This window comes from Mytilus edulis, chromosome 6, assembly GCF_963676685.1.
Source record: "Mytilus edulis chromosome 6, xbMytEdul2.2, whole genome shotgun sequence".
In the NCBI taxonomy this organism is placed as follows: domain Eukaryota; kingdom Metazoa; phylum Mollusca; class Bivalvia; order Mytilida; family Mytilidae; genus Mytilus; species Mytilus edulis.
This window is the reverse complement of record NC_092349.1, coordinates 92,233,596-92,256,204: the sequence shown is the minus strand read 5'-3', so window position 1 is coordinate 92,256,204 and position 22,609 is coordinate 92,233,596. Positions and strand designations below refer to the sequence as shown.

The window sequence follows — 22,609 nt, the reverse complement described above, 5'->3', positions numbered from 1 at the left end:
TATAAAAATTTATTATTGTGATTATAACCGTCACATTTTTCACAATAATAAAAACATCACAATAATTTTGGAATTTACAGTAATCATGTCAATTAATCCCTCAAGACTTTAAAAGATAAGAGTTCAAAAGTCAAATCATGTTCCTACTGTAAATATACATCAACACAAACTTTTACATGTTACAAGTTAAGGTCAATAAAAGTGCAAAATATTTAACCTCACACAGGTTTGACTCTGGAATTTGCAAAATTTAGTCTCTGCAAAAATAAACCAATTTAATGAAGTCTAAGGAACAAATCTAAAAGAAAGATTAAATAATAAAATCTGATTTTTGGCTTACCCTGTGAGCTTCTGACTTGGACCATGGGGACCACCACTCTTGTCTAAAAACTCTGATTTATTTTTCTTTATTCTTTGGAAATCTTTGGGAACTGGACATTCTGAGATCATGTGATCCGCACCACAATTAAAACAGGTGGCTTTAGGTCTGAAAAATAAAATATACTTGTACTGTTACCGTCAAGATTATTCCCCATGATTAAAAGGGGTGGCTTTTGGTCTGAAACATAAAATATAACTGTCAAATACAAACTGTTTAGTTTAAACATTTTTTCTCAAAGTAACAGAACATTTTGCTGAAAATACTGTTGTCATTTAACATTTACACTAACCTGTACTTATAAAACAATTTTTTTAACTACTGGATTCATTGTTATTCATGTGATACCTATTTCAGTATATTTTATTCGAAAGGTGAGTTACAAATCTAAATTTCAACAAAGGAAAAATGTTCAATAAGCTTAAAAATAGACTTTGACAACAAAACACTTTCAAATATCAATGAAAATACTGTTTTCTATTTCTTCACAAAAATGTATAACCACCTAAATAAATCTAGTAATACAGCAACTAACTAAAGTTCTATAAATCATATATATTGTAATTATTTGTTCACATATTGGACCAAAGTGTCTTTTAGGTTTATCTATGGTTTGAATTATTTTACTTGTCTTGTCTTGTCTAGGCCATTGATAGATGTATAGTACTATAGGTTTTCCTCATTGTTGGAAAATTGTTTGGTACCTTTCCAGCCAATTGTATTGAGTAGGCTAAGACAATATCTTTAGTTAGCTTGCTTGCTAACTAAATATAGAAGTCATTATTAGGTAACATATACTACCCTCCTTTCGAAGTAGCCTAGTCCTACAGACAGATTGATTGTTTATATGTTAGACTAGTCTGCTCTTACAGGAGGGTAGTTTACCTAACTTAAGAATGACTTCACGGTTCAGCAAGCAAGCTAACCAAAGATATTATCTTTACCTACACACTCAATGCAATCAGCTAAAAGTAGCTTTTTCCCTTTTCTTTCGTTTTGGTTTGTTTAGGAATTGGTAATCATACTACATTTTATTTTTATAAATAGTTACAATCTTACCTTCCTGGCTTGACTCTGACAGATTCATCTTCATCAAATGGTATTGGATCTAAGAAACATTGTTCAAATCTGCTGGTTCAGGAAAAACTTACTAATAATACACAAATACTGTTAATTCAGAAATTATTGTAATGTTTTTATTATTACAAAAAATGTGACAGGGTTATAATCATGATAATTGCAATAATTCAAACTCACAGTTTGATTTTTTTTATATGAATTAAATAGGATTTTTTTTCAATATCGCAAAATTTTAAATTCAATTTTATTCTAAAAATTATTTATGAATAACCAAAAAAAACTGAAATGCAAAGAAAAGAAAAGACTTTGTCTATGTTAAGTCAAATGTTTTTCAAATATTATCTGGAAAACAATCTAACTTTCAAATTTTCAAATAATGAAAGACTTTCAAAACTCCTGAAAGTAAAAAGCAAGAAGGAACAAAACAAGGTAATACTTGTATCTTTTATGCTTGGCCTATGTAAAAGGTTGATTTACTGTTGTTTTCAATTTTAACTGCAATTATTATCTTCCGTTGTTAATATAAACAACTACATTTTATACCTTACCTTTGTAGTTACCAATAACTACCTACAATGTATAAAAGAAGGATACTTTGGTATTTCCCAGCTGTCTGTTAATGATGGATTGAAGTTAACAAGAGGCCAGCCTAGGGTATCTATCAAGAAATACTGATAGATATGTGAACAACCAATTATCTGAAATTAAAATTACGTTAAACCATTATAATATGACTTGAATTGTATCTAAAATAAATATAATAATCATTGCAATCTGATTGGACCAAAGATTCTGTGTTCACCTTTGGTTCCAAAGAAATGGTACAGTTCTGTTTGATTAGAAGAATCTTTAAGTAAATTATTAAAGTGTCTTTATTATCTATATATATATAATATATATATACGTCTGAGTCATATATATTCTACTAGGGCCATATTAAATGGTAAAGCTATTTAAATAGCAAAATGTGAAACGATCAATGGCCTGATTTAAGTTAATAATATAAAACAAACCATAGTCAGGAGATTGTACATAATTTGGGGTTTTACATTTGCTGTGAACTTGTTTTTCATTTATTTTCATTGTTTTGTACATGAAACATTAGTTTTCAAGTAGGAATTGTTTTTCATTTTGTTCAGTTTGACATAGCATGCTTTTTGGTATGTTTTTGTTTCATTTTTAAAAAGTCTATTACTTACTGCATGCGATGACCACATGGACTTATTTCTTTGAGGAGCCGTTAGTTTTTCATTGATATCTACACAGGTCAAGGTTGAAGGCTGCAAAATAAAAATAAAGTTGCATTATACAAACAGTTGCAGTAGTATATTCTAAGGTCAAAGGGGCATAACTCTAAGTAAAATTGAATTATTTCCTGTGGGTTAACAATAAGATGTGGTATTATTGCCAATAAAACAACTCTCCACAAGAGACCAAATGACCAAAAATTTAACAACTATTGTTAATTCTCTATGGCCTTCAACAATTAGCTAATTCCATACCGCATAGTCAGCTATGAAAGCCACCAAAATGACAAATGTAACACAAAAGAGAAAATTCATATTTACATATAGTATATATCCTTATTTCCTACAAAGTTTCATTAAGTTCTGTTGTGTGGTTTCAGAGCTGTGATGGCAAGAAATGGACTGACAGACCAGTCAAAAATAAACCCTACTTAACTTTGTTCTGGGTATAATAAAAAAAAAAAGCAGAAGTCAAATGGAAAGATCAAAATGAAATAAGGTTTCCACATGAATACTTTAGTTTACAATAAACCAACATTTCTTTGCTCAATTTCAGGTCATTTCTATATTTTATAATTATAAGCTGGCTCTCAATAAAATACAACCCTCTTTTATTTCTCTTGATACTATACCTTTTAATTGATTTTTTTTCCTTCCTGACATGTTCAAAATTTAATTTCATTTTATTTGTATTGATGGTTTAATATTAAACACCTCTTTTAACTGCATTGATTGTTTTATGTTAAGTGCTTAGAGTAATTCTAATTAGATAATGTAAAATATAAATATTGTATAAAATAATAAAATATTGTAAATAATAATACCTCAAGATCAAGTTCTGGAAGGACAGAACTGTCAAACATTTCTTTATACAACAAACCAGCTATGAAGTTCTCTATATTTGTCCTGTATTTCCTGGAAAAGAGAGCAATACTTGAATATGTTTTTACCTTTATATTTATACTACAGAACTAGAAATGTCTTTTGTTATATATAGAATCAATATACTTTTAAATGTACCAGTTATTGAAACTGAACTGGTATCAATAACTGAGACTCTAAGATAAATCAAAGCTTGGAAGTGATCAAAAGGCAGAGTTTTTTTAGTTGGTAAAGGATTTCTTGTCTGCAACTGATGCTGTCAGTGTACATGTGAAATGCAATGTTCAATGTTGACTACCAAAGTCTATTTATTTGGTAAATACAGAAAACAGCTATTTCTTCATTATGAGAAAGCTTCTATCAAAGCATGGTAAATAACAATTGAGGTTCAACAAACTTATTTGTTTAAATCTTAGTGCAAAGATGAACAATCAACAAATAAAGTGCATTTATCAGTTTGATATATAGACAAAATGATAGAAAGATTAAAATAATTCTTCAAAATTTTGCTTTAGATGCCGTTTCATGATCCAGAAGAATTTTGTAGAACTCCATTAAGAGTATGTCAAAAGAGAGTTTACCCACAGACTGAACCTAATTGCAGACAATAACGACAATGGACTGTATGATGGCTATTTCTTCCCTTTGATGCCTTCATTGCACACGAACAAAAAAGGAATTAAATGTACTCGAATCAATATAACTTACCTTGAAAATTTATTATTATGAAAGAGGATTTGACATGCAGGGCTATCAGTGTCTGCAACTTTCCTGAAAATATAAAAGTTACTACATTATAGAAAGGTTGTATATAATGTTATGAAGGGACATAACTCAAAACCAGTAAATGTGAGGCTACCCGAATTTGTACTTATCAGAGTTTTGTGGTAATAAGCATTGTGTATAAGTTTCATTACATTTGGTAGAGGAAAACTAAAGTTAGAGTATTGATACAAAAATTTCAGCAATTTTTCCATTTGTAAAGAGGCATAACTCCAGAACTGTAAAAATAACGACAACAAAGTTCAACTTGATCCTATGTTTTGTGGTAATAAGCAGTGTATAAGTTTCATTACATTTGGTAGAGAAAACTAAAGTTAGACAACAGAAACAAAAAATTCAGCAAATTTTCCATTTGTAAAGGGCCATAACTCTAGAAAGGTAAAAGAAACACCACCAAAATCCAAACTTGATCTGTGTTTTGTGGTAATAAGTGTCAAGTATTAGCCGCTGTACATTTACTAAGTAACTATATAACGTCACTAACGTTACCTATATTGTTTTACGTTGCCTATTGTTTACGTAACGTTGCCTTGTGCGCAACGTCTAATAACTTGAATACAATTTGATATGAACACAACGCCTTTCATTACTAACCCTAAAGCGAAGTACTAACCACAAGAAACACGATACACGATATTGGTGCCGTGACCCATGGAGAAATTAAAAGCAATTCGTGGTGGTCACCGTAGTGCAGTTACAAGATTAATTAATAGAACAAAGGAAAGAATTTCGCAAGAAGATATTGGACATGAAGAACTTTCGGCTGCCGCAGACAACCTTACAAAGAAGAGGAACCTGCTTGAATCTTTAGACTCACAGATCTTAGATGGAACCGAATTAGAAGACATGGAACAAGAAATTCTTGACGCGGACGATTATGCAATGAATATGGAAGTCGCCATTCGCCGATTCAAGGACATAGTTTCTGGAAACAAAACAACCCCATTTCAGCAAACGGTGAGTGAAACAACTTATGTTCCAATAGCCCATACACTTGATTCATCAAATTTTCCGTCAACAAGTATTGCAAATCATAATTCAAACCATTCAGAAAATGTATTTTCCGTAGATAACAACTCCGTTTATACGAATGCAAACCCAACAACAGCAACAAACTTCTATCACAAGCTACCGAAGCTTGATCTACCAAACTTTACGGGAGACATATTAACATGGCAGACATTTTGGGAATCGTTTGAGACAACCATTCATCACAATCCCTCTTTGACAAATATACAAAAGTTCAGCTATCTCAAATCTCAGGTACACAGTGAAGCCGCACAATGCATATCCGGTTTATCTCTATCAAACGCCAACTATGAACACGCAATTATATTGTTAAAGGAGAGGTATGGACAGACACAAACAATTATAAACGCGTACATGCAGAATCTACTAGAACTTTCGCATCCGTCACTTACACCGCAAAGCATAAGAGCATTTTACGATAAAATGGAATCGTGCATAAGGGGATTAGAGTCGCTCGGACAATCGCAAGACACATTCGGATCACTTTTAGTACCAATCATATTTGGAAAGTTGCCCGACGAAATGAAAAAACTCATGACCAGAGAACACGGAAAACGGAATTGGGATATAAGGTCCCTTAGAGAAGCAATCGGCAAAGAGATGTACGTACAGGAAACTGGTAATTCAGATAAATTAGACAGTTTCACACCCACAGCGTCATTTCACACAGCAGTCGAACCCAAAAGCACTGCAAGACCTCAATATGTAATAAATCAGTTCAAACCCAAAACCTGTATTTATTGCAAACAATCGCATTCGTCCGTCGAATGTACCAGTGTTGTAGACAGAGAGAGCCGCTTAGCTATCATTGAACAGAAAAAAGTATGTTACAGTTGCTTTGGAAGTCATAAAGTTTCAGAATGCCGCTCGCGTTTTAGATGTAGAAAATGTAATAACAAGCACCACACTAGTCTTTGTGACAGTAATAAGAATCAAGAAAAAGAAAGCGTAAGTACAGCAAAACCCTTACCGCAAAATGCCATAGTCAGTACAGTAGAGAGCGAAAATGATGCATTAACATGTTACACGTCGACATCGAACATTAAACCAAGGACAGACGTTTTATTAAAGACAGCCATTTCACCAGTTTGGGTAGATGACAGGTCAGCTACCGCTAATATTCTTTTAGATGAAGGATCTCAGAAGTCGTTTATTAGCGAGGAATTAGCCGCTGAATTGCAATTAAAACCGAATGGAACCTCGACAGTTAGCCTAGCAGCATTTGGAGATGAAAACAGAAATATACGCAATTTGGACATTGCCGTAATAGATTTACAAACTCAGAATGGGAAGAAAATACCCATGGAAGTATTGATTGTCCCTACTATCGCAGCCCCGTTACACAATCGCATGCCATACAATGCTGCTAAACTACCTTACCTCAGTGGACTTACATTCGCGCACCCTGTTAGCGACATGGATAAATTCAGGATTTCATTTTTAATAGGTTCGGATTACTATTGGGATATCGTAGAAGACACAGTTATCCGTGGACCAGGCCCGACCGCAGTAGAATCAAAACTCGGATACCTACTTTCTGGACCAATAAAAGACTCAGCTGGACCCACATCCTCATCTTTCATGTTACAACACAAGACAGAAGAAGTCGATTTGAAACGTTTTGGGAAAATCGAATCAATGGGAGAAGTATCTGACAATTCAATTAAATTTAACAAAGACTTTTTTGAGACGTATCAATCAAACAGCAACACAATGAAGAACAATGGTAGGATTCACACATTTAGCAGGGAACCAGGAATGATGAAAATCCCCGGAGACAGAGCACCAAGTAAAACTGAAGCCAAGCTAAAGATTCAAACATGGACTTAATATTTTCATGACAATATCAAGTGCGCCGTAATTTTGATAATGATCATAGTGAATAGACAGTTTAACAATTTCTATTTTATTACATGGACTTTAAATAGTTAATTATCATTTCACACTTTGTATGCTTATTTCTTTTTCATAATTTTAGATTAATTTTCACTTTTCGGCGCCCCCAGTGTCAAGTATTAGCCGCTGTACATTTACTAAGTAACTATATAACGTCACTAACGTTACCTATATTGTTTTACGTTGCCTATTGTTTACGTAACGTTGCCTTGTGCGCAACGTCTAATAACTTGAATACAATTTGATATGAACACAACGCCTTTCATTACTAACCCTAAAGCGAAGTACTAACCACAAGAAACACGATACACGATAATAAGCATTGTGTTTTAGTTTCATAACATTAGGTTGAGGCCCACCAATACTGTGGGGGCATAAAAAATAAACTAGTTCATTGTAGTTCAAAATAATCTGATCAAAGTTACAGAAATTTGTCAAACACTTACCTTGTAGAATCTATTAAATCAGCAAATCTCTTGTACTTGTTGCCTGTTCAGTGTTAAGGTCAAAACATTCCTCATTCTTTTTATCAAGTAAACTGCACAATAAGGCATGAAGGCTGCACAACAGAACTTTATCTTTCGATACAAACTTAAATTAACAGGTATCAAAAATTTGTATCAGATTGGAAATAATATTTGTGAAGATACTGTACCATTTCATCACGTTATCATGATATGTCATAATGAAAGGTAAACTAATTAAAATATCAAATATCATGAATATGGTTCATCTTTTTTTCAATAATTCTGTAGTAGTCTTTAAAGTTTTCTATAGCATCTCTGGAAAAATGTATGGATTTTGGACAGATATGTTTAAAACATCTGAGGATCAAAAACAAAGAAAAATTTAAAATAACCATAATCGGATTATGTTTTGTTACAACAGTACATAAGGGTAGCATAGCAAATTGTAAGTTAGGTCATTGTGATAGGCACTATCAATTAGGTTATTCGGCTAGATCAAAATGTAGGAATTATTCTAGACCCAACCACCTTACCATTTGCTTATTGTTATAGGAAATGGTACAGATTTGTTTAGGGGCAAGCTGAGGTACCCCTCCAGATGTGGGAGTTTGTTGCTGTATTGAAGACCCGTTGGTGGCCTTCAGCTGTTGATTGCTCTTTGGAAGGGTTGTTGTCTCTTTGACACATTCAGGCCTCTACAATAACTTTTTTTTTTACTTGTCCTGGACAAGTACATACCAAAATTTACTTGTCCGAATGAAATTGCTACTTGTCCAAAAAATTTCTATTAAAAACAACCTTTTTACATTTTTAGTTGATTAAAGGAGCAAAACGAATTTAAACGATATAACAGAATTTGATTTATTTTTTTTGAAATACTTTTCAAATATATGAGTCAAGTACAACTGCGAAACAAGCATTAGCCTTTCAAAAAGGGCTAGTCGACTCTTAGCTGATGAAAATGGAAAGTGCTCTCGCTTTGTAGATTAATTCATTTACTAGAATAGCCACGTGCATCAATCAACAAATTTTACCACACACGTGAGGTCACACGTTATGAAGTAGTACATCGTTTAACGTTTAACGTTGTTGTCTACGAAACTCCCGAAGATTCGACTATTTATAGATAAAAGTTACCTGTGTACCAATATCATGAATATGCATGATTAATGACCAGGCAAAATCTAATTGCTAAAAAAGAGGGGACAAATCCGATACTCTACGGGATTGAAGGACATTTACTAGGTTTGGACTGTCCTAACCAATCAATAAACTTTGATTATTCACGTCTCGTAATATCTTCCAATCAGGTAGCAAGAAAAATTCACGCACTCACTGTCCATCGTTCAATTCTTAATATCGACTCCTCACGTCTCGTAATATCTTCCAATCAGGTAGCAAGAAAAATTCACGCACTCACTGTCCATCGTTCAATTCTTAATATCGACTCCTAGGAGTCGATAACTAGTCATGTCACAGGAATTAGTTTCTAGTTTTCATTAATGCCAGTCTCATCAGACTCTAAACATGAGGCACCATGTGATAGGCCAATGTACACTCATTGGGTTTGTATCCTGTTTTTTTTTTACGTTGAAAAAAGCTTATTCAAATGCAATCAATAAAAAGAAGATAAGCCATCATAAGGTCTGATTACCAATGAGACAACTCTCTGCAAGAGACCAAATGACACAGAAATTAACAACTACATGTCACCATATAGCAAGTATTGTTTTTTTCTACTTATGATCAAATATGATTTTGTGAATTTCATGGTAAATAAAAAAAATTACCAGTATGGTATTTATTATAAGGAACAGAATAAGATAGCAAAATGAGGTACTGTTTTGTCTTGGTCCCGAAATGTCTCCTGCCTTGTCAAACTGTCTATCAATCATGTCTACTAAATATGTCTCCTACGGTGCCAAACTGTCTATTAAACTTGAAGCTGAATCTTTCGAGGTGACGAACTGTCCTGTAAAGCTACCTTATCTACAAAGCGCATCATTGATTCGGATCAGTAAGACTGGTTTTCGAGAATAGTATACCTTTTAACTGTTTAAAAGTACCTGACAAAGAACCAGTTAAAAATTATCAATTGCAAGTAAACATGTTGAAGAAAAAGGCTTTGCATTTGAATAAACAGAATACAGAAACATGTCAAATTAATATTTGTTTTCTTGTTTTTTGTTATAATTACTTTGTTCATCAAAGTTCAATTAAATTTATTTTCTGCAGAATAATAATGTACTTGTCCCGACGGACAAGCTTGATACAGCTTTTACTTGTCCGACCTTTTTTCCCTCTGGTACCGGACAATCGGACAAGCGTTATTGTCGAGGCCTGACATTCCCAATTTCCTTTTTCAATTTTTTCATGCATTGTGTCTGTAAGCATGGTGAGGCAACAACAAATAAACTTCTGATGTCAAATGAGTATGGGTTAAATAGCACACTTTTCTAAACTATAGGCTTATCATAATACATGTATTTGATTGTTATAGTTCTGTACGATGGGTATTTTCACTACATTCTAGAGGACATTTGCCAGATTAAGAAGATTTAGCAAATTTAGTTCTGGTATTAGGTCTATTTGCTCCCAAAACACATTCAAATACACACCATGCAGGGATAAAAATTAGGACTTTGGCAAAGGTAGCCCACATATATAGTCCAATACGAGAAAAGCAGAAATTTAGGTAGCCCACACAAAATTTTGAGGCCATTGACCTGTGGGCCCCTGCTAATTTCATACCCTGACCCTACACCTTGGCTTCCTGAGTCTGTTCACACCCTATCTTTATTCAAATACCACATGTACCAGTACCTGTTGAATTGTTAGATTGGTTTTTTTTTTAATTTTCATGTCAAAATGTTTTTTTACATTTTTATAAATAAAAATTCATGATATTTCTCAAATGTGTGATTAGATGATTGATTATTAAAATATTTAATATTAATTTAAAGCTTTTTGGAATCCAGTGTTCTCCCCAGGCCGTTTTAGCGTCGCGGTACCGCGACGCTATATTTTTTTACCGTGATGCTATAATAATTCCCGCGACGCTATAATTATTCCCGCGACGCTATAATTATTTTGAAGATGCTATTTTACTTGTCCTCAATTTTGAACTTTCATCTATTATCGATTATGATCATAAAAATTATATCACCTTTAATTGTAATCCCTTTAAGTAGGACACTAAAGGCAATTAAGAGATTAAATAGCTAGGTGTTAATTGCCCTCAGGGTGATAACTGTTTGGACGCGAATATCCCAAGCTGACAATTGTGACATGACTAAAACCACGTGTCTGCAATCACCAATTTCGACATGGAAAAATGCAAACACAAAACAATTCGAAATCTACATTTTGTATTACGAAATTTCAAAGATTGAAACGATTTTTTTTTTTTTTTAAAAGGTCGTTTATTTGTGCATCTCTCCAAAAATTACTTTCTTTCTCTTCCAGTAATACGAGAGCGAGAATTTTGGTTTAGAGCTAAACTAAGTTTAATACTTCTTTAAAAAGTTATCATAATTGGCTTAAGTTTATGTTTAATCCATTTAATGCATTAAAAGCGTCTTATTCATGCACAATCTTTTGTCAAAAAATGTTTATTCTCAGTCTCATTTTCGTAATTTTTACAACGGCCGCCATTGCACATTTTGTGTAAACTGCAGATCGTAACCGGACCAGATATGACAAAAATCTGCATTTTCACGATAATGACAACAGAGTGACAGTAGACAGAAAAAAATATACCAAGAGAGAAAACTACGCATTAACAGACTATTTGTTAGATAACTTTGTTAAAAATACATATCATTTTGATGTAAAGATAAGAAACAACTGGGACTAATTCATTGAGTGCCATGAAACAATGAATTTCATAAACATGATAAAAAAAAGTTTTTAAATTGATTTTTTTTTGCTACTTTTGCTACTTTATCTTTACTTGATATAATATAAAAAATAGTTAATTTTGTGTACTAGATTTTTAGTTTTGTATATAAACAGGTTGATCTATAATGAACCATTCATTCATTTGACTTATTGTTGGGTAACTGAAACCACATATTTATTTTTATTTGGCACAAAGGGAAAAAAATAATTCTGTAGCTATAAATGAATAAAGAAAATATAAACTGAAACAACTGTTTTTGTGGTTATAGTTTAATTGTATTCTCAGTTATGAATTGAACAATCTAAACTAAAACATATAAAGGAAATAGAGTATCAACGCGACGCGACAAACGACATTAAAAAAAATACAGTTATTTTTTTTACGCAAAATGTGATGCTATCCAAAATTTCTGGGGAGAACACTGGAATCTTCTGTCTCTCTTTTACAAGTCTTGGAGGCGAATAACTTAGTATTTGATCATCATGCAATATTCATTTTGCCATACTTCTTCTTCCAGTAAGCAGCCACCGTCAACTGGTTGACTATATATATATTCTGCCACATTGTGGAATGAGCGCATGCAATATTTTTTATATTTAATAAACAAAAAGAACAGGTGCAATTTAATATATATACAGGTGCAATTTAAAAACATGTTATTTAAATCTAATGATGAAGCTGAGCCTTGAAAGATTCAGGACTCATTGATAATTGACAAAAGAAAACCAGTTTACGTTTTTAAATAAGGGGGCAATTGAGAACGAAAGTAAAAGTGAATTAGGGTCAACGGACCCAGATTCTTTAGATTCAGTAAATTATATACGAAAATAGATTTCCCGCCTTTATCATATTCAAATACAACTGTACTACATGACATCCTTTGAAGATCCTACCACTTGGTTTCTTATTCAATTATTGTTGTCCTGAATATGCACTAAATAAAAATAAATTGAACAAACAAAATCAATTTTATAAACAAAGAAGGTTATCATATATCGAATAAAATTGGGTAATTCGCTATTTGGTCCAACCTATTTATGCAACATTTTTATAAAAGGATACGCTCATGTTGTAGTTTAAATGAGGTAGTGTTTTTAGATTCCACTTTTTCATTTGTTGTGTTTATTTGCTCGACATTCTCAGAGTCAGTTTTATTTACATTGTCGACATCTCTATTTTCGGTTTCAGTTTCACTTTCTGATTCAGATTCACTGTTGGATTCTGATGAAGATTCATCATCAGACGTTCCAATTTTAAACAATATTTTACTCTTGTCTTCTTGTCCTTCATTTGTGACATCATATTTTATAAATGACGCGCTAGAATTTCTGTCCTTTTCAAATTCGTCAAATAGAGATAGGTCACCGAACACGTCGGTAGCCATTTTAGCAAATTATTAATCAGGAGTGAATAAATCAATGTCATAGATTAGTCGATAAACATTATGCTCATTGTTTCCAGTTTTATAAAAAATTTGTTGCTTATTTAAATATTCTTTTCATCTATTTTCATCGTTTTTTTTGTAGATTTAACATGTTAAAAAACATTTTTAAAATAAAAAGCAATTACCTATAACCTACTTGACTGTTCCGATCTAATACCGAAATTGGTGAACTTTATAGAATGAATTTTTCAAGTGCATATCTCTGTTCCAGACAACATTGCAACAAGAAACTGAAAGAAATTTAACCTTTAAGAGATCAAATGAACAAGTGAATAACCAGGTTTATGGAGTAGACCAAATATAAATACGACATAAAAAAAAAAAAAAACGTTTTAAATGCAATGAACTGACAAAAAACTACCACCCTTGTTTCATTGAATTGCATTTGTTAAAATCTTATGGAAGATATTTGAACAAGCCACATAATGAACGAATCTGACAAACTTACTATACTTGTTCTCCTTTAACATGGATCCAGGAGAAGCTTTTCCTGTAAATTATAATCAAATATGATAACTACAACATAATAATAATGATATTTTCGTTATTTAATAAAGCATATTTATAATTACAATACACAATATATACTATTACATAAAGACAATACTTGTACGTTAGAATATATTGGCATTATTATGAGTGCAGTATCCTTAAGTGTATGCCCAATATCCTGTTGTTTAAGGGACTTATTATTTTTTTATCTGGGAGGGTGGGCTGGTCAAAATGCAGGGGGGGGGGGGGGGGGTCAAGTCTTTTTCTTTATGAGGAAAAGGGGGGTTCAATTTTTTTTATAAATCAAAAGTGGGGGGATCAATATTTTTTTGCACATGGAAATATGTAGTTTACATACTTCAAGAGACATAATGTGTAGAAGAATATCACTAAAGTCTAATCGAAATAGATGTTTAACACCATTCATATACAATTAAGTAAGACATTACAAGACTTTGGTGATGTAGGAAGCTGCCAAATTTTCATGAAATAACCTTAGTGTTTTGCATGTTAAAATTTTGGCATGTTTAATAGAGGGGGTCACATTTTTTTTACTGTTTTTACGGGGGGGGGGTCATATAAAAATAGTGAAATATTATTGGGGGATCAAGAAAATTTTATATGTTCGATTTCAAAATGACCAACCCCCCTCCCAGGTAAATAAGTCCCTAAAGAGTATTTCACTCTTAGGCAATAGTATAAGATACTTAAATGTGTCCAAATTGATGTGTGCAGATCTTTCCTCCAATTTAGATATGAAGGTGCATAACATGGATATAGGGAAAAGAACAAACTGCCTGACATACCAGAGGGGATTTTATCACGAGTGACATTCATTGACATAACATAACATAACATAACATAACATAACATAACATAACATAACATAACATAACATAACATAACATAACATAAGCTTCTATGAGCATTTAATCAACCTATTAATTAAGTATGTCAAATTTGTGGAAATTGCACGTCTCTGTCAATTGGAAAATGTAAAACAGATTTTCCACAACAATGTAACTCGTGGTAGCATCCATATCTATATGAGATAGCAGAGCAGAACATATACTACACTGACATGACTTTGACATGCCATTAGCAAGAAATAACATAACATAACATAACATAACATTAACATAACGTAACATTAACGTAACATTAACATAACATTAACGTAACATTAACATAACATAACATTAACATAACATAACATAACATTAACACAGTAACATAACATAACCATTAACATCACATTAACACAACATACCATAACATAAAATTACATAACATAACATTAACACAACATCACATAACATAACATAACATTAACACAACATAACATAACATAAAATTACATAACATAACATTAACACAACATTACATAACATAACATTAACACAACCATACATAACATTAACATAAAATAACATTAACATTAACATAAAATAACATTAACATTAACATAAAATAACATTAACATTAACATAAAATAACATTAACATTAACATAAAATAAAATAACATAACCATAACCATAACATAAGCTCATATGAGCATTTAATCAACATATTAATTCAGTATGTCAAATTTGTGGAAATTGCACGTCTCTGTCAATTGGAAAATGTAACATAACATTAGCATTTCATAACATTAACATTAACATAACTTCACATTAACATTAACATAACTTCACATTAACATTAACATAACATTAACACAACATTAACATAACATTAACATTAACATAACATAACATAACATAACATAACATAACATAACATTAACATAACATTAACATTAACATTAACATTAACATAACATAACATTAACATTAACATAACATAACATAACATAACATAACATTAACATAACATTAACATTAACATTAACATAACATTAACATTAACATAACATAACATAACATAACATAACATAACATTGACATGACATGACATGACATGACATGACATGACATGACATAACAATTCTTTCAATATGCTCCCCCCTCCAAGGATTCGTATAGTGATACTTTGGAAAATTTTTGCTTCAACATTTTTAGGACTATGAAGTTGTTTTTTTGTCACATGTGTGTGTGTGTCTTTTGGTTGGTTTTGGATACCAAGTTTTCAAAACGAAGTCGGGATCACAAATTGGGTTTTAGTTACAATCTTGAGGCGCTAAATATAAACAATATAAATGGAGACCGGTGAAACGCCGAAAGTGTTTGACCGCAATTTATGCCCAATATCCTGCAGTTTAAAGAGTATTTCACTCTCAGGCAATAGGATAAGATACTTAAATGTGTCCAAATTGATGTGTGCAGATCTTTCCTCTAATTTAGATATGAAGGTATCAAATGCAGACTTATGTTAGACACTTATTTACTTCATCCATAAACAAAAATTTAATAAGTATGAAGTAGACTCAACCTGTTTATTATGTCAAAATGGTGCTGAGGATAGGAAACATTTTCTAATTCAATGTGTTGCTCTGGACAGTATAAGAAGTCCATTTTTGAAAACACTACATGAAAAAACCACTGAGGTAGTAAAAGATGTGAATCTCACTGATGCAATTTTTGAACAGTCAGATAAGTTGTTGTCGTTGATTCTTGACTGTACAGGATATCAAGTAATTCCTCCATCTCGACAAGAAGAATTTGAGGCCGTGAGCAGAGGCCTGTGCTTTGCATTACACATTGCGAGAAGTGATAGGATTAAGTCATTACAATAACTGTGGTCATAGCAGTGGTGCAATATAGTGTCACAGGGTGACAGGAACATTGATTATTAAACTGCAACACATATAGTGAAAGCAGAATGCAATTTAGTGTCACAGGGTGACAGGAACATTTATGTTTAATTGTATAGTGAGAGTATACATATGATAACCGTGAGAGTGACGGAGGATTAATGATCTCATTAGAGGAATTAAAATAATAATAATTTTAATTCTAGGATCTATATCTTATTTTAATAATAAGTAGCTCCCCAGACGATTAGGTGGTGTTTCAGTCCAAAATTGAAGAACAGTAGTGGACTTATTACGTTGTATAAACAACGGTTCTCCAAGATAGTGGAGGAATACTACAAAAACAGAACAGAACATGAACCATGAAACAGAAGTCAGAAAAAATAAAATATAAAAAGAAATATTTCATTGCATTAGTTGAGGGTAGTAATGGAGATGTCTACATGACGAAAAATAGTAAGAATTCTTCACAAATGACGTGAATGGTAATTTTTGGTTCATGTCGATAGAATGTACACTGTCTTTAAGAATGTTTAGACGATAAAAAAATCAACAGATTTTGACATATCACTTTAAAATTTTTTCCTAAAATGACGCTAACGATAACTATTTGAGACCTCTGACTAATCACGATTAGGATATTTTGACAAATCGTTGTAAAATTTTAACCAATTTGAAGCTAATCATCTAATGGTTGCCAAAAATGACTGTTTAACGCCTTAAGTTCAAGGGCATTACTACCCTCATTAGTTGGTTGATTTTCTGTCTCCAAACACAAAACTCACCTCTGCTGTTACCTGAAACAGCATTAAACTTAATTGGTTACTTTTGGGGTAGTCCAAGAATGCTCTGCCCTTCCAATGATTGCTTTGCCAGACTAGCTGGGGCCCTGCTCAGTGCTGTGGGAAACCAGAGCTCGTCCCACATCTAGTACAAACAATTATGATATCCTGAAAGGCTGTTTCAATTTGTATGTCCCATATATGGGCATAATGTCTGTGCAACCATTTGTCTGTCCTTCTGTCTGTCCTGCTTCAGGTTAAAGTTTTTGGTGGAGGTAGTTTTTGATGAAGTTAAAGTCCTATCAACTTGAGTTTTTACCCCATTTTTACGGTCTCATAACATACAAAATTATAGTGCGAATCGGGCATCTGTGTACTATAGACACTTTCTTTTTTTGCTTGGGCATCAAAGCATAAAAGTATAATAGGTATAGGAAGATGTGGTATGAGTGCCAATGAGACAACTCTCCATCCAAAAAACAATTTATAAAAGTAAACCATTATAGGTCAAGAATCGGCCTTGGCTCACACTGAACAACAAGCTTTAAAGGGCCCCAAAATAATGTGTAAAACCATTCAAACGGGTAAACCAATGGTCTAATTTATATTAAAAAAAAAGAAAAAAAAACCTTTAAGCCCTTTCAAGTTGCCACAATTATTTGGACTAGCCCCGTATAATAAACATGATAAAGTGGATATTTTCCCGTCCAAAATGGATGCAGCGCTTTGTTGCTTCTAAAGCAGACTGATGACCTTGGATCCATATAAACAGGCCTCAACTTGTTTAGTTTTTCTTTAACTCTTCATGAATGTAAGTTTCATCATTTGCCCTTTTAATACAAACATGACAACAGTCAGAATACACTCAGCCATTCAGTTTATAAATGTGTGTCTAAATGAACTACTTGTAGGTGTAAGATAATGTATTTATATTGACCCAGGGTCATATGCATTAATCAGCTCACATAATACATTTCACCTTACTTTTGTCGTTGGTCACCTGAAAATCTTTCATAGTGAACGTTAAAATGCTGAAATCATAACGGGTGGCAGGGAGATGAAATCTACATACATGTAAATGAAGAGTTAAATAAAAAATGAAAAAAATTGAGGCTTGATTTATATGGATCTGAGACTGTCCGTTAATTTTTTGACATAGGAAAAGCTCTGATGTCCTACGGACACAGCCTTTTCTATCAAAACAGCAGTTGGATGCAGAGCAATCTCAGACTCAGTATCTGTATATATATGTAGGACTCTAAAGTGTGATGGGGACGCTAAAGTACAATGGTTACGCTAAAGTGCGATGGTCTACGCTAAAGTGCGATGGTCCGCGAAAGTATAGACGTAATAAACGTACTATGGATTATGACGTGAACAGTTTTTTTATACAAACAAAAAATAAACATGCCGAAAGAAAAATGTAGAATATTTGATAAACTACTACCAATTGCAATTAAGAAAAAAGCTCGGAGAACATTGCATTTCTCTCTCATTTAAATTAGGAATGTTTTAAACAGATAAATGTTTCACAATGAAGGATTTGTATTTGTAATTTACAATGACAACTTCAAGGGGAGATTTGACATTAGTGATATATATACTGTGTGAACGGCAAGTTACGCCAATTATCCAAATATTTGATACGCCCGAATTAAATTTTTGTTTATCATATACAGGATATATTGATTTTTGTCACACCTAAACTAGCATTTTAGCAATTATTATGTGGTCGTTCTTCTTAATTTAAAAACAATTAGTTATGCCTACCCGTAATTATAAAGCCTAGCATGTATGTTATAAAACCTTATCATACTAGCTTTTCCTTAAAGGCTATTTATCATTACATCCGTGTTCTTTAAAGCTGTTAGCCCTTTAAACATTACCCTTTTGGTACATCGCACTTTAGCATGATAAACAATCGTACTTTAGCGAACAAACAGCCGTCGCACTTTAGCGTGATACACCATCGTACTTTAGCGTAGACCATCGCACTTTAGCGTGACCATCGCACTTTAGAGTACCATCGCACTTTAGAGTCCTACATATATATGCAATTAATCATAAATCTTCACCTCCAGTAACTATAGAAGGAAGAAATCATCTTAAACCATAACCAAAAAGGATTTTCTTGGCTTCAGTGATTATGGAGAAAGATCAGTTAAGCTTCAGTATACATGTTACTTTAATCCATTTCATGCAGTGATGCAGGTCTAGACATGCTATTGGTCTATCTGATTCTGTTTTATATTGTGACAGATTTATCTTATTAATTCTTTGATATTATAGTATTTTGAATTCATGTTTTTCTGTTTTGTAGTCTGGTGGATTTCCATTATTCCTTGGTAAAGATGTATTTTCCAGTTGTAATTTGACAAAGAACAATGTACAAAGAATCCATGCCCGGTACAGTAAAGAAGGACTAGCTACTAAAGTTACTTTTGATGGTAATCATTTAGTTTTGTTTTAAGTGTTGAAGAACTGACAACCATGATAACCAAACTATTTTAATGATTTTAGTGTGCACTTGATGCATTAAAACTAAGTTTGTTTATTGAACCATGGAATCATCTGTATTAATAAGAGGCTCCTTACTTGGGACAGGTGCAAAAATGTGGTGGGGCAAAACATGTTTCGTGAGATCTCAACCCCCTCTCTATACCTCTAGCTAATGTAGAATAAAGAAACACAACACAACACACAGCAATAGTCACAGTAGAACTCAGTTTAAAAGAAGTCTGAGTCTAATGTCAGAAAAGGTAACAAAAGAAACCTAGCAAAATTATAATGATATAGAAATTTACAAAGGGTTACTGACATGCCAGCTCCAGACCTCAATCTGAAATATTATGTCTTCATCATATGAAAGAATATTTTCCATCTATACATTTAGTTTATTTATTTTAAATAATTCTAATAAATAAACATTCAAAAATATGCATGAAATGTAAAATAAAAACAAATTTAGATTTCAGAATTGATGGAATGACACAAAACAAGGTTTGGTTTTACAGCATCCAAGGTCTGTTCAAGGTCATTTTCTATTACTTCAAGAAAGATGTCCAGAAAGATTGCTTGAAGATTTTAACAGTAAGTACTAGACATAGAAAATGTTCCTATTGATGAAATCCTTCAAATTAATATGCTGCATAGAAATTCTACTTTGCTTTAAAATGATACATTGAAAAGGACCATTGAGAAAGTTTAATTTAGTTTTCAATTGTCAATAACAAAATAATCGATAGAAAGTTACTATCAATCTAAGCTTGGCAACATAAATTTAAAATTTAAAATTTCTGTGATGAAGAAGAACAGGTATTGCTCCCTTCTCAAGATTGTTTTTAAATATGAACCAGATGTAAATAGAAATAATTTCAAAGAAAGTAACAAAGTTTAGATACATATATGTATCCCTAAAATAATTATGTTTTTATTTATTTTTTTAAATGAGGTGTACCACAAATGATGACAACATATTTTATTTTCTAGGACATTTGGTTACATCACAGTGATGATCCTATATTGTCAGAGGCAATAACATTGAGGTTGGACGAGGAATCAGCCAGAATTAACTTATCATCTCTAGGACCGGCATGGAGGGATATAGAGATTGTAAATAAACAGTCCTCTGACAGGAATAAACATTGCACATCAAATATACATTTAAATCATAAATCCTTAAGTCAGCATAGCAGTGAAAATACAATTGGATCACAAAAACATTTGAATTCCAAGAGTGTCCAAGTCATACCAGAGTGTGAACATTTAAATGAAAGAAAACATACCTCAATCCAAGAGATTTATTTAAATATGTCAACTCAGGCTGACAACCTAAATTCAAACATGTCAACACAGACTGGAGAGATTTATTTAAATATGTCAACTCAGGCTGACAACCTAAATTCAAACATGTCAACACAGACAGAAGAGATTTATTTAAATATGTCAACTCAGGCTGACAACCTAAATTCAAACATGTCAACACAGACTGAAGAGATTTATTTAAACATGTCAACTCAGGCTGAAAAGTTTAATTCAGGCACTGTGGCTAGACAAGCAGACAATGTGAGGCAAACTAACAATACAGCAATACAAACAGATGAAATATTTGTTATTTTAGAAAATGATAGCAACTATAAAATGGATGAGGAAAATGTCTCGAAACATCCTCATGTTATCACAAATATTAGTGAACAAAAAACTAGAATGGATATGAAAAAGACTGAAAATTACTGTGAGCAGAGTCATGAATTAGTGAATGACCATGGACAAAGTCTTATAAATATACAGACAGGAAATAAAAGTCCAGTCGTGAAATGTCCGTATTGTGTTTATTTAATTCAGGAAAATACAAGACTGCATCCTGAATTAACAAATTGTTTGATTAAATTAAATCAGTTTCTTATGTTTATGTATTCCGAGACAGATGAAGACTTTTTAACATTATTTTGTGATGTAATTTGTCTGTTCCTTGATCATTATCCAAAAGTTATTTTACCTGTCACTTTCTCGACAGAATTATTAGAGGAGTTCAGAGGTTGTGAAGCAAAAATCAGTAAAAATGAAATGAATGATAAATTTTTAAATTTTATTTGTAAATATGTTGGAAAAGAATTAAATAAGTTTGAGTCTCAGATTTCTGATAATGTTATAATGTTTAAAGAGAATCATATTAAGTGTATTGATAACTTGCCTCCACCTGAACAAATCATTGATGATATATTCCCATTGTGTATGAAAGAACTTATAGTTCATTGGATGAACCCACATAAAGGTTTAGCCAATCAGACTTGTGCTAATATATCAGAACCAAAACGATTTAAATCTTCACCAGACATTTTACCAGATTTTCACATTATACAGTTAATATTAGAATTTGTGAATAATTCATTAATATCAGGGGTAGCACATGTAGTTTATTCTAGAATCAGATCAATAAAGAATTAATTTAAGTGGAAAAAAAATTGTACTTATTGTGATTTAGGTTTGATCTCAAGTGTACAATGACATAAGGCTGAACGACATACAGGTCTATATTTACACTTCACTTTATCCATACAAATAAACATAAATCCAGAATCTGATAGACAAACAAAATTTACCAAGTGTTGTGTAATGTGTAATTTAAAAGGTATAGTATATTGTAATCCACTACATAAGACATGGGGACTACAGTCCAGCATATTGGCCATGACCTGAACTATTAGTATATAGTTTATATTTTACCTTGTATGCTGATACCTTATGTTACAAAGTTTCTCTCAGTCGTGTGTCTATTATCCTTGACCTCATTTTCATGGTTCAGTGATTGTTCTTATATTGGTACTTTATATCCTTTTTCTTTCTGTTAGTAGTGTTTGTACTTTTCTAGTTTGAAATCATTTTGTGCTATTTTCCACATGTCCAAGATTACGAGAAGGGTGAGGCCCTCACTAGCATGTTTTGAAGTAAGCAACATTCTGTATGATTCAGGT

At 32.3% G+C, this 22,609-nt stretch overlaps 2 protein-coding genes across 3 annotated transcripts in view; one reads left to right on the top strand and one right to left on the bottom strand.

Moving 5' to 3' along the window:
• The window catches only part of LOC139528913 (zinc finger CCHC domain-containing protein 8-like), a 30,198-nt gene extending 17,125 nt beyond the window's left edge, over positions 1-13,073 (bottom strand). Inside the window, exons 1-8 of the mRNA XM_071325152.1 lie at positions 12,727-13,073; positions 7,743-7,785; positions 4,297-4,359; positions 3,531-3,621; positions 2,659-2,739; positions 2,054-2,157; positions 1,439-1,507; positions 341-487 (exon numbers count right to left, since the gene is read on the bottom strand). Coding sequence (XP_071181253.1) covers positions 341-487; positions 1,439-1,507; positions 2,054-2,157; positions 2,659-2,739; positions 3,531-3,621; positions 4,297-4,359; positions 7,743-7,785; positions 12,727-13,048 — 920 coding nt within the window. The 5' untranslated portion in view covers positions 13,049-13,073. The remainder of the gene's footprint in view (positions 1-340; positions 488-1,438; positions 1,508-2,053; positions 2,158-2,658; positions 2,740-3,530; positions 3,622-4,296; positions 4,360-7,742; positions 7,786-12,726) is intronic.
• A 1,202-nt stretch (positions 13,074-14,275) lies between these two features.
• Positions 14,276-22,099, top strand: LOC139528912 (uncharacterized). Of its 2 annotated transcripts, none has more exons than XM_071325151.1 (4): positions 14,276-14,361; positions 19,456-19,582; positions 20,104-20,225; positions 20,625-22,099. In XM_071325151.1, exons 1-4 carry the CDS (start codon positions 14,326-14,328, stop codon positions 22,080-22,082), a joined length of 1,743 nt encoding a protein of 580 aa, XP_071181252.1. In that variant the 5' UTR covers positions 14,276-14,325; the 3' UTR covers positions 22,083-22,099. The 2 variants fall into 2 exon arrangements, with proteins under 2 accessions (XP_071181252.1, XP_071181251.1); XM_071325150.1 differs by lacking the exon at positions 14,276-14,361 and adding an exon at positions 15,767-15,951.
• Positions 22,100-22,609: the final 510 nt, after the last annotated feature.

Excerpts from the sequence above, each read along its gene's own strand:
- LOC139528912 (XM_071325150.1), top strand. The coding sequence starts at position 15,799 with ATGGAGACCGGTGAAACGCCGAAAGTGTTTGACCGCAATTTATGCCCA. Across the intron at positions 19,583-20,103 it reads TACTAAAGTTACTTTTGATG|ATTTCAGAATTGATGGAATG; the intron begins GTAATCATTTAG and ends AAACAAATTTAG. Across the intron at positions 20,226-20,624 it reads ATTGCTTGAAGATTTTAACA|GACATTTGGTTACATCACAG; the intron begins GTAAGTACTAGA and ends TTTATTTTCTAG.